The 16982-nt window shown below is 39.9% G+C and overlaps 1 protein-coding gene across 2 annotated transcripts in view; it reads left to right on the forward strand.

The window, feature by feature from the left end:
* The window catches only part of LOC130529341 (contactin-associated protein-like 5), a 47044-nt gene that overhangs the window by 14530 nt on the left and 15532 nt on the right, over positions 1–16982 (forward strand). For both annotated transcript variants that reach the window (XM_057039466.1, XM_057039465.1), the window contains exons 3-10: positions 3005–3198; positions 5672–5819; positions 6002–6205; positions 11602–11777; positions 12252–12398; positions 13511–13778; positions 14121–14270; positions 15019–15190. In XM_057039466.1, coding sequence (XP_056895446.1) covers positions 3005–3198; positions 5672–5819; positions 6002–6205; positions 11602–11777; positions 12252–12398; positions 13511–13778; positions 14121–14270; positions 15019–15190 — 1459 coding nt within the window. The remainder of the gene's footprint in view (positions 1–3004; positions 3199–5671; positions 5820–6001; positions 6206–11601; positions 11778–12251; positions 12399–13510; positions 13779–14120; positions 14271–15018; positions 15191–16982) is intronic.

Consider the following 16982-nt stretch of genomic DNA (forward strand, 5'->3'; position numbering starts at 1 on the left):
TGCTGATGTTGCACGGCCTCCACTTCCAGGAGGCTCAGCTAAATAAAGGTTACTGACTTGTTGGTGTTTGTGTATGTTTCACCTACACCTGCTGATTCAGTTACCTGCAGTGTTTGACAGAACAGCGTGTTCTTTGATGTCACGTGGGTATTTGCAGTCATTAAAAAGAAACCTTTGACCGGCAAAATTTTCTTAATGATTTAATAATGTCTTTCTTTTACTCAAGCTCACTGCTGCAATCTGTTGGGTTTACTTTACATCTGTGGAAGAGTTTTGTAAAAATCCGCTCCATGAACATTTCCCCTGGAAGGTTTTGGTTCCATATTAGAGACCAAACTCACAGATTTATTGTGGGTACCTTGAAATTGCTGAAAAAAAGATGATATAAAAATGCTCACAAGAGCTGGGGAACATAAACAGTTTCTGAAAAAGGTGAAAGAAACTGCCTCAAATGGTTATTGTCTATATGCCATAGCAGCTAAATGGGACCGCTTTAATATTTAAAGAACTATTCTAAGACAAGTTATTAAATTGTGTGTTGGTTTTGGTGTGATGTGACTCAGGACTCTATTCTGGATACATACAGTAAATTAAATATACAAGTTTATATATAAGCTGCAAATGGATCCGGTTTGCAGAGGCTTTAGCAGATTATTAATGACCTGCCTTTCTGTACCATTTGACATAAGAAGATTGACAGCGCGCAGCTCCTTGGGATGAGGATTGAGTTAGATTAAACCATTTAAAAGTGAAATTGGGCATGTTCATCCACTTTTCTCACGTTGATGAAATGCAGTGATGTAGCGGACCCGGACAATCGTGACCTCCTGACTAGTTAATTCAAAGAGGTAATGTGCAATTCCAATTCTTAGAAGAGCAGTGATGCAATGTCCCTGAAACGTCTGACCTCAATTATCTCCCAAACTGTGGAGAAGTTCTGGTGTCATTACAGTCTTTTCATGAGACTTACAGCCTTTTTAATAATGTTGTCAAATAGGTCATGTGACTGATATGACCCGTTCCCGTCACTTTTATCCTACAGGTTGCATGTTCTACTTTCGCTCCTTTGTTTTAGTCTTACCTTTTCTTCCATGCAGACAAATCTTCCTTCTACCAGCCCGCTCTGTGTATCCATTCCTTCCCTGTATTACTATCTGAGTTCCCCTCTCCTTTCACTCCCAGCAGTAATGAGTAAAGGTCAGCGTGTCAGCTGTCTCCTGTTGTGCTGTCAGTGTTCATGCCTGTTAGAGGTGCTTATTAGCTCTGGCCTTTAGCTGTTGCCCTAACAAGTGTGAAGCACCATACAGAAACAGCTGGTGGAGGAAAGATGACCTAAGAGAGTTCACTTCACTTTCGCCACATCCATTTCCTATCCAGTCATCTGATTTAAATGTATAGAAAAGTAAAAATATTTCTTTATAAAGATGACTGATGAGTATACATTCCAAATTCTTTTGGTCGTACAGTGTACTTATGTTGCTACTACAGGACAAATCAACCCCCGAAGACTTGCCCCTTCCAGTAGCTCTGCTAATATATTTATACACCACAGCCCTTTTCTGCTTCCCTTGGATAAAATATGTCACCAGAGAAGTAAAATGGATAAAACAGACACGAAGGCAACATGGAACTGAGCTGTAAATTATTGCTTGTGATGGGTTAGTACTCAACAAAGTGAGAAATAAAGTGGAGCCAGCCTCTCCCAGTCTCATTCTGACATGTTCTGTGTTACCTTTTGAGCTAATTTACCCACCAGCTCGAGAAAAATCTTATCAAATATGCATCTTATATTGTAACGTTTTCTTCCTCTGGTTTTCTCACGTCACATAATTTCTATCAGCAGGATTTGTCTGTTGTTATGTGCTATGTCTAGTTTATCTTAAGGTTTATATTTGTGGTTAAAAAGCATAAATATCTGAGTTATAATCCCAAGTTGTTGGTAGCGGTCTGGTATCAAACCATTTCCTCTGATTTCTCTGAGGTTAATTCAAACAGAGACCTCACTCAGTCAAGTTATTGTGTCACCTACCTTGGATTTTGTGCTGAGCCAATGCTTTTAACACACACACACACACACACACACACACACACACACACACACACACACACACACGCAATTTTATAACAAATTAATGCGCAAAATTGACCTCAGATCTTCTATTGAACTCACTTGAAATGTAATCCTTGGAAATGGTTGACAAAGAGCGTAACAAGCGTCCAGGATCTGTTCTAATCTCATAGCACATAGCTTCAGGTAATTACTTATGGAACAGTATTATTTAGAGGCAGAAAAAATGTATTTTAATGTCTCACACTGAAAATAATGAACAGCCATTAAATTTAAAGCTTACATGTGGTCAAACCATCCTCTCTCAAATCTGTTGCATTTGTTTGAATACCTGCAGGGTCGTTATCCAGATACTGACTAATGAGATTTTACCCATCAAACCGCTCCTTCTGACATCCTGATTATGGGTTTAATTTTAACGACCACACGGTTGAAATTTTGTTGCTCGTGCTGCCAAAACAATAATTTACCATAATGAAACCAAGCTGAGATTTGGGAATAATCATCCTTAAGAGCTGGTTAGAGGTTTGGATACAGCATTCTGTCATTTTCTTCCCCCTTAAAGGATAATTTGTATAAAAGGTTAAACATGGGGGTTAAAATTGCTCATTAGAAATAAGCATTGATCTTAAAAAATGGTTTATTATATCAAAGCTGGCATCCCACATTCAGCTGTCGGGACTGAGAGGTACCAAAACCATGAAATCTGTGACAATGTGTTGAAAGGATATTTGTATTCTCTAACTTTCCATCCTAAAAAACGTAATTTTTCTGGCACTGAACATTGACTCTGGAGGCTTTATAGCTCAAAATTGATTAAGATAATGAATCGCATTTCACTTGTGCACTTTCCATCAATCCTGATTTATTTATCGCTCATGAGGAGGAATAAAAGATGATACTTTACTTTAAAACAATTCTCTGTCTCCTGTGCAGGAGCTGGAGGCTGGTCTCCTCTTGTTTCTGATCGATACCAGTGGTTGGAGGTGGATCTGGGGAGGCGGACCCAGATCACTGCCATAGCCACACAGGGACGCTACGGCAGCTCTGACTGGTTGACCAGTTATATGCTGATGTTCAGTGACACAGGACACAACTGGAGACAGCATCGGCAGGAAGACAGCCTAGGGGTAATTGCACAAATATTTTCTAACTAATAACCATGATCAAATGTGGAAAAAAACATGATTTGGGCTCCATGGCAACTTGGCAATGACGTGAATTCAGAGTACTTGATATAAACTACATCAATGCCTTCCTCAAAATGAACTAAGAAGTACATTAAATATAGGGACGAAAACTAAATGTAAATAAAATTCATATAGGGTAGCCTGTTAGCGTTGAAGACACTCTTGGAGGGAATTCAGCATCAAAAATCCATTGATTGAAGTTAAAACACATCGGGCCCTATTGTCATCATCTAAATTATCATATCTGTGGGGACGCCTACTGTCTGCTGCCTGCTCACCAGGAGCCTTTTATTTTTTATTAATAATAGATGGAGGTATGAAAGGGACCTGGCAGAGCTCTGTCTACTGCAAGAAGCTACTGTTATACTGTGTTGATGGAAGGCTAGTCCTGCTTTTATACCAATGCCCAAATGGCCAAAGAATTTTATCCTTCATCAGTGAGTGTGGCCATGAAAGGAGCTTTTTGTGTTTGTCTAGTAGTGCTCTTTCCTTGACTGGTTATAGTCTATTTCGAGTTTCAAGAGGAATGATATCAAGCAATAATATATGTCAAAATGACAGGCAGTCATGCAGATAGTACTGTCAGGATAGCATTTTCTCCCTCTGACGGATACAAACTCTGCAGCCAAGGAGTCATCACAGAAAAAGAGAGCTGGCTATGTCTTATGGCAGCTTTAAAACCTGTTGATTCGACACTTGGAATAAAAGACGGTAAGCTCAGATCAGCTCTGAGTGTTTTTAAAGCTTCCTATATTAGTCAGGCCAGCTTAGTGTCTCAGTTAAGGGGCAGATTTGTCTGCAGAAACATCTGTATTAGTCACATCTTCTTTCTGACTTCTCAGCACAGGCAAACTTTTGCCCTTCAACATTAAAAATGAATATTTCTATACCGCCTGCTAGTCTAAAAATCACTCAGAAACTGCAGCTCAACACTGTAATCTGTTTTGAAATCTTTGACCTGAAAATGCTGATATTCACGATTGGACTCCACTCCTTTGCCTTAAACTATGATTCTACTTCTTCTCTCTAGGAACTGAAGGTCTTGTGGACGTGCACAACTGTCATGTGGTGATACTAGTATAAATGGTGCACAGGTGTACTTCGGAACATAAGTAACACCAGAAACATTCTGGCACAAATAAGAGATCTGTGGCCTTTAAAGCTACTGGGACTGAACTCGTCCTCTGTTCATTCATCTTTAGTGATGCTGCAGCTTAGCTCAACACTCCGAGACCTTTATATTGTTATTTATGTTCTGTGTGTTGTTTGATTCAAACTACTATTCTGTTCCATACCTCCTAAATGTAGATAAGTGATGGTCATTTGGGTTTCTCCCAAGGTTAAAACTGATATAACAGAATAATTCTGTAGTGATATCACACTTAATTTTGTAACGCATCCTTTCATACAATGATGCTGTCATCCATCCAGCGCTAATGCGTCATATTGTAATGCATGTGGTTGTACAAGATCTAATTATGTATGCATTTTATAACAGCTCAGAAGGACCATGTGTTGTCAGGACCAGCCCAATTCTTTATTGCCTCTCTCTCTGATATTTTATTGAATTTTCTGGCCACTTCTGGACTTCAAAAAATACTCATCACTTTTTTAAATATCTTTCACTCCCTGCTAATGTAAAATTCTAATTCTTTTTAAGATAATCTTAAAATGTACAAGTTAAATGCTGCATTCTGCTCTATTTACTAGCAGTTATTGTTGTGTATTTATTGAATTTACATTACACAAATTACATTTCATTTTCCTCAGTATCTTCTTCATGCTCTCTCCTCCTTCATCCTTTGTCTTCATCCCTGTGTCTCCTTAACTGGGGTTTTGTCAGAAGATACTCATATTTCAAAGCGTGCTCATGGAAGTAAATGAGATGCCACTCTCCTCGGCCTCCTCGGCAGGAAACGGAGCCGTTTGTTGAGCTTAACGCTTCGCTGCCCAGCCGTCTCATCCCCTCAAATCACTGAGGATGACAATTATGTGCTGGCAGAGGAGCCAATTTTCACCCCTGCTGCCACATCAGTACATGACACATACTCTCAAGTAGGGAGGACAGGCACGAGCAAAGCACACCACTCAAACACTTGCCCATACAAAAGTGGCGCAGTGTTTTCCCCCTTTATTGATGTTGGGTGTGTATGGCTGCTTGTGTGTCAGCCCCGGATCCCACTGGATTGTCCAAGGCAAATGATTTGCGAAATAGCAACCATTAGTCTTTTTCACGTGGGGGTCTGCAGTTCGGATCGATGCTCCTTACGAGCGTTATGTTTGAGAATGTAGAAGGACCAGGAAATATCTTTTTTCCTTTCAAATCCCCTAAAATACTTTTATTATGCGCAATATTGCCTGAGAATAATCTTCAAAGAAAGAGGCGAACTGACGTGTTTTTCTATAATTCCAGATTTTTCCAGGCAACAGTAACGCTGACACTGTGGTCCAGTATAAACTTAAACACCCTGAGATATCTCGCTATCTTCGCCTGATTCCTCTTGACTGGAGCCGCACTGGGAGGATTGGACTCAGACTTGAGATGTATGGGTGCCAATACAGTAAGTCTGCGTATAGTCAGACAACGTGCAAGAGGATTTTTTTTTTTCAGATCAAAAGCTGATCAAAACAAAATATCGAGAGACACAAATCCAGATTTCTGTTTAGTCTGGCCGCTTCGTTTGGCACTTATATACTTAACTGATATGCAAGTGTAGAGAGTAACGTGTTTTTTGTTCTGTAGCCTCTGATGTGGCCAGTTTTGATGGCAGGACCGTCTTGATCTACAGGCTGACCGCGTGGCCAAACTGGTCAGAGAAGGACATCATCTCTCTAAAGTTTAAAACCATGAAGAACTCTGGGATGCTGCTACATGCAGAAGGCCAGCGGGACCACAGCCTGACTCTGATGTTGGACAAAGGACGGTTGTTGCTCTACCATCAACAAGGTGCGCCGAAGCAAACAGTTTATACGCTGTGCACTAATATCAAATGCAGATATTTCTGAAACAAACTTGTAAATCCTGGAAGTCCACAGTCTTCTCGGATAAACATTGTCTTCAAATGATGATGATCCTTTATTTGCATGAAAACCTTTTGGAGGATTTTGTTTCTTACTTGCTTGACATTTTCCTTCTTTTTTTGGTCACTTGAACATTTTCTTTTTCTGTGCCGACTGGTTTTTTTTAAATATATGTATATATATTTTTTGTTACGAATGATCCAGAATCTCATTGCTCCTTCCTTTCTCAGTTTTTTTCCTCTCTTTGCATTTCTCATCCTCATTTATTTGTTCTCTTGGTATTGGATAAATGAGAAAATATGGAATCCATGTGATACCCCGAGGCTGGAAATTTCTGTCATCAATTAAATAGAGTGCACGTTTAGCTGGTCTCTGCCTGCCCCGTGGTTAATTGTGATGGAATTAGTCCATTTATTGTTTATCTGCTTATTCATATTTCTCAAGCTCGATTTAAACTGAACCATGTTTTTGAATCTACGACATAAGAGGCAGTTATTGCCATATCAGAAAGGCATCATATGTTAGTTAAATAATTTTGCTCCTTTCTGGGGTTTTTTGTCGTGTTGCCAGACTTTTCCTCATCAGATCTGATATTTCTTGCATCATTTTTCACTCAGCTGGGCATCCTCTCTTTTTTCAATCTATGATAGATGTGAACAACATGTGGCATGGTTGAATTTTGTGGAGCAGTGGGCTCGCATACTTTTTATAGCTGCATTGGCACCGAATCAATATCATTTAAAATTGGGGAAGGAACTCTGTGTGTGTGTGTGTGTGTGTGTGTGTGTGTGTATTGGTGCAAATGAGGTTAAACCTGAAGTGTTACTGAACTGCCAAATCATTACTGTTATTGATATATGGTGGACTTCATCAGCTGTGCTATCTGAATTTATGTAGACTTCATCAACTCACCAACCTGTCATCCAATTGATTTTCAACACACCTTGGGGTATATATGAAACCGTTTGTGATTTTATAGGAAGACGTATAAATAAAGAACATGCAATTAAAGTAGAGTTACTGCGATAAATTTATGATGCTAAATTTGATGGGCAATCGTGAAAGACTATCAAATTTACCACCACCCCATGTTTTTTCTAGATAGTTACATAATCTTCAATTATTTTCTCTGTTAGACATAATATCCACAGCAAGAATCTAATATGGATCCAATTAAATGACATAAAAAAGGGCTAAATTGGTGTATTAATACAAGAAAAAAAGCCTCAAATATTTTGATGTAGCATTTGGATGAGGCTTGACCATTATTTAAATGCTGAGTTCAACAAATAAATTACTTCAATATGGGGATGCTTGGCACATAACAGACAGACATCATTGTTAGTTATATTTATAAGTTATATCAATGATATATATAAGGTTGTTAATATTTACTTTTGTTTAGCCAACCACTGAATAGTGCATCCCTTCAAGTCCTAGCAATAAACCATGAACCATGGCTACCCTAGACATATTTTGAGTTTATTTTCTGCTTTGATAAATGGTTTAAAGCATGATTCAAAATGTGATTATTGTACTGTAGGAAGGAGGGTCATTGTGTTGTCTTAAGAAGTTTTCCAGATGGTTTCAATAATTTTAGGCATGGGAGAGTCCAAGATATTCACAGTACTTTTGCAATCTTTTTGAATCCTTTTCTGAGAGTACAAACAGAATATTCTGCCACTGCATCTGGAAGAGTATTATGGTATGGGTCTTAGGTCCCTGGTGCTATTGTTCAGCTGTCTGTGATAGACAGGCGTTAGCAGCACAAGCCACCAGTCATGAGCTGCCTGAGTGATGCCTGTCATATCCCACAGCTATCACTGAGCTGTATCAACAAACTGCTCAGAGAGCTGCAGATTCTAATAGAACAGAGAGCACATTGAGATATGATAATCCAGTGATATCGTAATATCACCCACTTCCATCACAGCATGCCTCGCTCCCCAGCTCTCACAGGCTCCTTGTCTGTCTGCCCCATTTCTGCCTCTTTTATTTTCCCTTTCTTCAGTGTTATTTATCACACCTCCGCTCATACGATGTGTCACGCTAAACCTTCAAATAATGCCTCATCTCTTTTCCCCTCACACTTGTGTGTCACACAATTTTGGAGAACAGATGATTTGTATTATGTCAGTAGCTTAAGAGACAGTTCTTAGCCATTTTTGTACTGGTTGATGGAGAAGTGAGATTGCTGGAGCATTGAAATAAAACCAAAAAGTAAGCTGCAAATGCAGCATCTCCATAGCTCCAGACTGCAAGCTCCTCAGTGACTTTTTCATCCTTAGAGCACCCACATGGCAGGCTGATCCTCTTTGTCAGCCTTCCTTTAAAAGGATGGATGGTACTGGAAAACAAGACAGATGAGACGGAGAAGATCTAAGAGCAGGCTCACGATGGCTAGCTCTGACCATTGGGGATCATGTTTATGCCTTATAAATGAAGAAAACAAAGGGCTCAGTATGGACTGATGTGTTAAATTAATGATGAATGAAAGCAGAAAAGACTGACAGGCTACGAAACAAATACCAGTGTGGTTTGTCTTTTTTGTGTGTCTGTTCAAACAGTGCAAAGGTATCGTGTGGCTCATTAGGATTTAGGTCTGTGCTCCAAAACCATGTAATTTCCTCTCTGTTTTACATTCATCAAAATGTCAGTTTCCCGTGCTGGAGCCGGCTGCTTCATAATTTAGCTCAATTGTGAGCTGTCACTGCAAACCTGTAATGTTCCGTAGTAAATACACAGAGGGGCGAGTGTCTGCTGCCGCAGTGTCTTCTGGTTGAATGGTGTTAAGTACTGCTGGCTGAATAATACTCAGGATACTTGCAGGCTGACCTGCATGTTAAGTAAAACCTGTTGTCTGTGCCTCTTCATCAGCAATGACAACATGCTGCTAGTTTGTTTGTTCACATAAGAAACCATTCAGCACTTCAGATTTGGATTTGCATAGTGTGCTGCACACAAACCCCAAGGCTAGCTTTCATTTTAGTTTTTAATTGTCTTCTATTGGTATAATAAATGTCACAGATTTAGCATTAATATCAATATAGGGATACTACGGAATAAATGTCTAAAACCATACTTCATGTTATCATGTGTGTTTGGTTACAGAAATGGGACAGAAATGCATTTTGTGAGCTCCTATATCAGGTTAAATATTCTGTGCCACCATAAAAAAATACACCCTGAACATGCTGTTAGCACATTTACATAAAAACAGCCACTCGCAAATGTTGTGATAGCAAATACATGCTGAATAAGATGGAAGAGAAAGATATGACACAACAATTACATTCTTTGAACAGGCCCTGTTCCTGCTGTGACTAAAGGTGACAAGTGGTTTATGCGAGAGAACATTATTTTTATAGGCAAGACATATTTCAGATAGTTGCATCATGTGACAGTGAAATATTGAAACTATTATAACAGTAAGGCCCATCACTGTCGTCCTTCATAAACAGATTTAAAGCATAAGTACAGAGTCATAATGGACCAGCAGACAGAATATGATAAGGTGCTATTGCCCCGGGAGCTGTAGGCTCTTGAAAGGTGGAGAGCAGAGACCCCCAAGAACATTCCATTTAAGTCAGCTCAGCATGGATAAATCAGGCAGTTATTGCCTTACAGGAGTGCCGGGAAAGCGTAGAAGGAAGAGAGAAATTTAGGCTGACACTTAATAGGAAGCAGGCAGTGTTTTTCATGAGTGAAAGTTAAGTGTAAATGTTTTCCCTTTGAATTGTTTCGCATGTCCTCATATTCCGAATATATATCGCCTCGTTAGATGACCCAAATGAGAAATGCTCTTATATCGGTCATGTCTGGAGGAAGCTGGAGTCGGGAGGAAATGATCTCAGCCTAAAGCTTATGTTGGTAAGACTGAAAGCAGGGATTTGGGTTTTCAGAAATATCTGCACTGTAATACAGTTTAACGTTAACCAACAGCTGGCACTATTTTAAAAGAAATGTGTGTTTTATTTATGATAGAATATATTCTAGATATTTCTATATTGTATGGGAGAAAAAACAGAGGAGGAGGAAGAGAACAATTTACCACTCTGTCCAACTTTAATGTCTGCAATTAACAAATGCAGTAAAAGTGAAACCACGGTGCCGTCTCTGATTGAGACGTACAATCCAAAAAGCCAGCTGGTGGGTGCTGCAGATAAAATAGTGCAAACTGTGCACATCAATTTTTGGCTTATTGCAATTATAACAGCCTTGAAGATATGCTTTGTTGAAATGAGATTTGATTATACTGAGTCGCAAGTAATACTCAGCCCTATTTTTCTGTTTCTGAGAGGAGGAAAGAGAACCAGCTCGGATGAAAATGCAATAACATGTTGCGCAAAAGCTTTTATGGCTGTTTCATTACTGACAAATGGATTTTACCATTAAATTGTTGATCTCATCACTCAATGAAGCAAGTCCTGATCACCAACATTAACTCTGAATTTACCTCTGTCACTGTTTGGAAACAAACAACTTGGAATGTTACTGCAGACTTGGCACCATCTGCATAGATGAAGCCTTTTTTTTATGTTTGATGCCATATGAAGTCATCCCCTCCCAGCTTGGGTGCCACAAAGATGCGGACTAATATTATTTTCTCACTGTGTGCAACATCTCTCATCTTTCATAACTAATGACTCAGTGCATCTTCCTCCCTCTGTTATATTTCCTGTCAGCAGAAGTTCTCTCCTCTCTGACCGTAGAGGAGTGCTCAGAAACAGAGATGAAATGTTCCACTGAAGCAGCGAGGTGTCCACAACTTTTCCACTTTGGTTCAATCACACATGAGAAATCCCCCCAGGTTTTCCTTTGCAAAGTCCAGCATTTGTTCACGTTTCTCCTCCTTAGGTGTGTGATTAAAGTCGATATAAGGAAATAGTGAGTTCAGAGATGGGATGGTACATCATTACATTTATTTTCAGGTATAATATATCTTCATAGATTTATATAAACACCAATTATCCAGACAGTACGGTTCCACGTGGACCCTGGGGTACAAGGACTTTGTCCTTGTGTCTTGCAGGTGATTCAGATTTCTCCCAAAATAGGTTTCAAAGAGCAACACTCCAGCTGCAAGACGATGTGATAGCGGGGGGAATTTGGCACTCCAGGTTTCAGAGTGTTTCAGAGTGTTCTTTACAGTGTTAGAAGCCTGGCATTAGTAAATCACTCTGATCCCTCATTGAACGATCGAATGATCGTGTCTCAGGTACTTGATGCAGCTTGATGACAGTAAATTGTAGAGACAATTTCAGAGAGTTTCTGCTGTTTTCTTTAGGACTTCAAAATGTTTTTTTAAAAATTTGTTCCCAGGTTTGAGTTCTTTCTCCGGGGGGCAGCTTCTTGCATCACTGGGCAGCCTGTTAGATGACCTTCATTGGCACGATGTAAAGCTGGAGCGGCTCAACTCTCATCTCAACCTCACTGTGGATAAAAATACTCTTCAGGTTCGGGTGCCAGATGAGCTCAGTCAGTGGGACATTCACCAGGTAAGAACCTTCACATGGCACTATGGCGCTCCTTCGAACTATATCTTCATGCCCATTCAACAATGTACGAGCCATCGGTTGGTTACAAAATAATTGTGTAATCACTGTTTATGTAGAAACAGTGTCACATTTTTGGATTTATTTATTTTATATTATATTTTGCGTCAGGGTTCACCAGTTTTATTTAATTTGTTGATGAAAATCCTTGCTAACCTTAATTGGCTTGTACACCCCTCCTGGCAAAATGGCATTCAAATTCATACAGCAGTTCATGTATAATCAGGCTAATCAATCCAACCATCAATCAACAGATAGTTGTAACAAAAAACAGATCCTTCTTGGTGGTAAGAAGACTTACTATTGTGGAGTCCACAGATGCAAATCAAATTCAAATGCTGTTTTCATTTACAAATGTTCTTTTTTTTACATGCTGTAACTCACATTGCTGTAAATGTGCATTATTTGATTGTGAAGCTCAGTCTGGGAGCTGTCCAGAGCCACGGGCTGCAGAAACCAGTCCTGTCAAGCAGGAACTTCCATGGCTGCCTGGAAAATTTGATCTACAATGACCTCAACCTGATAGACCTGGCGAAAAAGAATAACCACCAGGTCTCTGTCATGGTAAGTGGTTGTTCCAGCAGCTAAAAGCTATTCTGAGTGCTTCTGACACATCAGAGTGTTTTACCGTTTCTGATGACTCTGTTGTTGCTGAATCAACAGTGCAAACAGATATTTATTAGAGACAAGGTAACTCTAAACCTTTGAAGCTTTGAGGAAGATTAAAGATGGTTATGTTGAAATATTTTTTGCCCACAAGGGCTGTCTGAGTCTTTGTAATTAGGCTTTTAAAAGTTTGGCCTTATAGAAGGTTCTCTAAGTGTCACTTTGGATCCCTCATGATAAAAACAATTCATCTTGTTTTTGTCCTGCGGGTTATCATTTATTTATTATTATCACATTTACTCAACTGCTGCAGAGCAAGTTGATTCTTCTTTTTCTCCCTTTTTTCTTTCCTTAAAGTCATAATTATATTAACGGTCACCGCCACAGCTATTATTTCCATAATTTTCTTCATCGTCCCTTTTATTTTTCATGCCCATCATCCTCATCATCGTCGTTAGCATCTTCATAATCTCCTTCATTATCAACAATGTCATTATTTGTACATTTTGTGGTTAGAAAGCCCAAAGCAAGAACGACAAAAGATAAGTAGACTTAGAAGAAGAATTAATCATGGATGAAAGATGAATGGAGATGGTGGGCGATGAGATTCTGATGAATGCTACACTATCACAGTTGATGGATTTCATGTTTCTGAAGATTGGGAGAGTGAGAGTAGATATCACATTTGGGTACTCCCTGAATACATTATATATGGGATGCTTAGGCCATATAGATTTTTTCTGTTGTAATATGTAAATGTAAAGGTAAAACCTCTGAACTTTTGATTGTTCTGAAACATACTCCATCACCATTTGCTAGGGGACAATCATCAGGAAATAAGAACATCGGCAATGTGGCCCAAGTACAAATCTATGCGATCCTGAAGCTTTAGATTGCCTGGCATACCTTAGCCCATCTTCTCACATCAATATGGTAATACATGTGTCCTTTCCCAGAGAGGACCTGATGAGACCTCTCTGACACCCAGTCAAATTGCGCCACCCTCCACAATTAATGCATATTTATGTTTTCGGATAGTTTTCATTATCATGCTTCTCTTTTTTTCTCAGGGCAATGTGACCTTTTCCTGTGCTGAGCCAGGTTCCATCGCTGTGACGTTCACTGATTCCCAGAGCTTTCTCCAGCTGCCAGGACTGACGTCGTGGTCGTCCGGGATTCTTTCTCTGGCACTGCAGTTCCGGACGTGGAACAAGGCAGGCCTCCTCTTGACCTTTGAGCTCCCACAGCAGAAGGGCTCGGTATGGTTGTATCTGAATGACACCAGACTTCGCCTGCGGGTCAGTAAGGCTGATGGGACACACCTGGAGCTCAGCGCAGGTCAGACAATCAGTTTTGTCGTCAAAATTATAAAATGCTATGACTTTGGACAATAGACGCTTGTTAAAGACAAGGGCCATTGAAAGTACCCATTTATGGTCTGGGAAAAATACAGAGATGTTTAATATTAACCTGTGGCTACTGTTAATACAGCAAACGTGTAATGTCTAATTTATCCACTGTGTTTGAGTTGGTAAATTCGGAGATTTTAGTAATCAAGTAACTAATTAATGAAATGGGACATCAATCCAGAACACATGTAAATATTAAACAGTTAAAATTACAAATGCGTTTTTATCTCCACTGATTAGCATTCTCGGTCGTGTCTGTATTTGATTGAAGGTTCTGGTCTGAATGATGGTCAGTGGCACTCAGTGGAGCTGAACTCTGGACAAGATCATCTCAGCATAACAGTGGACAAAGACGAAGGCGCCACTGCTCAAATAAGCATCCCGCTTCCTCTAACTGCTAACACTCAGATCTTCTTTGGTGGTAAGATTTCCTATATTTTTCTGTCCATCAGTCTGATATAAAGGGCTTTGTTGATGTTGATGATGATGATGTTGCTTCTGTTGTATTGGTGTTTTCCCCTCTACGGATATAAAAATGAATGGAGAGTAATTTCACATTACTCATTTAGTAATTATTGCCTTAAGAGTATTCATATCAATGACCTAAAGCAGCAACATTTCCTGTTGACTATCTCCTCTGCTCTTCCTTTCCTGTCACAAATTCCTCCATTTTTCAAAATCCTTTGTTGCCTTTTTGAAAGCTTCTCCCTTAATGCCTTTTCTCTCAAAAGTGACTTACAGCTGGAATTCATTAAAGTGAAATGCATCAGTGTCATTGCCACGAGGAAAACAGCTACATTATAATCTTATTTGGAGCTGAAAGAATGACGCATGTATTCTTTTTTCCTCTGAGGGAAAGGTGGGAGGGGTTGATGTGCATCCCTGAAGGGCAACACAAACTTACTCTAATTAGAGCTCCGTGGAGCCTCTAGCAGCATGTCTGGATTGGTCCAAAAAAACCAACCCAATCTTCATCTACCATGAAGTTCTCATGGATACCACTGACATTGTTTGAGAGGTCTAGTAGTCATCACAGCACTGCAGTAGAGTCGGGAAAATGAACCATTAACTGCCTTGATTTTGATAAACCAATCATTTAATGATAAGTAAATCAATTTTGATACATAAACTGTCCCCTTGGTCACTGAATTTCTCGCTGAATTTCTTAGGTTGCCCCCATCAGGAGAGCGTTGCGGAGTGTCGGAGCCCTTTCAGAGGATTTCAAGGCTGCATGCGTCAGTTCGCCCTTGATAAGCAACCTGTCGACCTTCTCATGGTGCAGCAAAGGCTCCTGGGAAACTATAGCTACCTGCAGATCGATATGTGTGGAATTATTGACAGGTTTGTTTCCATAATTTATTGGATGGATGGATGGATGGATGGATGGATGGATGGATGGATGGATGGATGGATGGATGGATGGATGGATGGATGGATGGATGGATGCTCTTCTGCTGGGGGAACCTACAGTATGTTGGAGTGGATGTCACATGCACGCTGTCTGTTGCATTCGTGGGTTTGCCCTCTTTCCCTTCTTTACATTCAGTTTATATATCGAGATGACGACCGGCTGCTGTGGAGATTTTTCTTTTTTCAATGTTTCATTAGTTGCTGATCTTCACAGCAGGGGCGACGTTGTGCAACAGACTGAGCCACTGAGATCCACACTAAACAGAGCAAATTGGCTCGACTTGACAGATGTCAACACAGAATGAAAACCTCAAATATCACTATTAAGATATTCCAAATAAATATCTGTGTGTGTGTTCGGTGTCAGGTGTGTTATGCTATTAGTATGTACAACACAGAAAGTCTCTGACATAAATTACACATTTAGTGTTGTATTGCTCTGAATGAAAGGTGAATGTCAAATACTAGTTTTAATGGCCTTCACCTTATCTAAGAATTAATGAAATGTTAAAATATACAAGTTACCAGGCTACTCACCGACTTTTAACTCAAGGTTAAGGAAAGTTTCAGAGGAGAGTATTTCTCACAATCCAACACTCCTCCTTCACCTACAGTTAATGTCAGTCTTCAAATCCTGACTGTCTCTGTGGGATGGCTCAAGAACTTGTTTGTAACACCAAATAAAGAGATCATGCTGGGAAAAATCCCTCCCTGAGGCACCAGAGGAATCTGGGATTGAAAGAGGAGCACTGATAGCTATTTTTTTTAATCCAAGACTCCCATTACAGCCACTTAACACAGTTGTTACACCTAAATGCTCCCTTGAGGAGAGACTGAAGGACGTTCTGTATGTGCTGCTTAGTGGATTAAAAAGCACCAAGAGGTCATTTTATATCACGGAGACATTATCTGTACAAGCATAATGTGAATATTGACCAAGTTGTACAGCAGATACGGTCAAGGAGTTGGTTTTTTTTATACCTGCCTCTGAATCCTGCACAGGTCAACAAAGGTGCGATATTCAAGTCCCACATTAAATGTCTATCATATCAGTAAAACCCAATTTATTTACGCTGTTAAAATAAAGAGTCCGAGAGCAACTAAAGTTGAACGGGACTCATGGATGAGCTAAAGGCTCACAGGTTCCACCGAGTTCTGCAGAAAATGCTGACACCTTCCTGGCAACATTTGGAGATCTAAATGTCAGACGTTCCTGCACACAGTTCTCCTACCTGACAACCTCTCACTCCTCACAGGAGTGTATGTTTAGAAGTGAAAGAGATTAAGCTGTCAGAAAGCATCTATTCTTTGGTTCTGTCCCTGTCCTGGAGGCCTAATGATGCGCATTGTCAAAACATACACCCTTAAATAAAAATAAACTCGGGTCACAAAGGTCTTCTTTTGTTGTTGTGCTTATGTGTCAATGCATCTTTTGGCCCGTGTCTTTGTTTCATTTCCCTTGATCATTTTTTAGTTGGAGCCCAAGTGCAGCCAAGCACAAACTAAAAAGATTGCAGAGGCCCGAGAGGGAACCTGCAGGGCCAGTGGAAACAAACCCTCTCATCCCTATTTCAGGACACTGTCAAAGGATACTTCTCAAAGCCAGCCCTTCCGAGAATCTTAGCTGACAAAAGCCTTTGAAATCTAGAAATTTCAAGTCCTGAAACATTTAGTCATCATAAGCGGATGCCCTCATATTTGGCTGCTCTTGCAGCGTCTGCTC

Source organism: Takifugu flavidus, chromosome 7, assembly GCF_003711565.1.
Source record: "Takifugu flavidus isolate HTHZ2018 chromosome 7, ASM371156v2, whole genome shotgun sequence".
NCBI classification, from domain to species: Eukaryota; Metazoa; Chordata; class Actinopteri; order Tetraodontiformes; family Tetraodontidae; genus Takifugu; species Takifugu flavidus.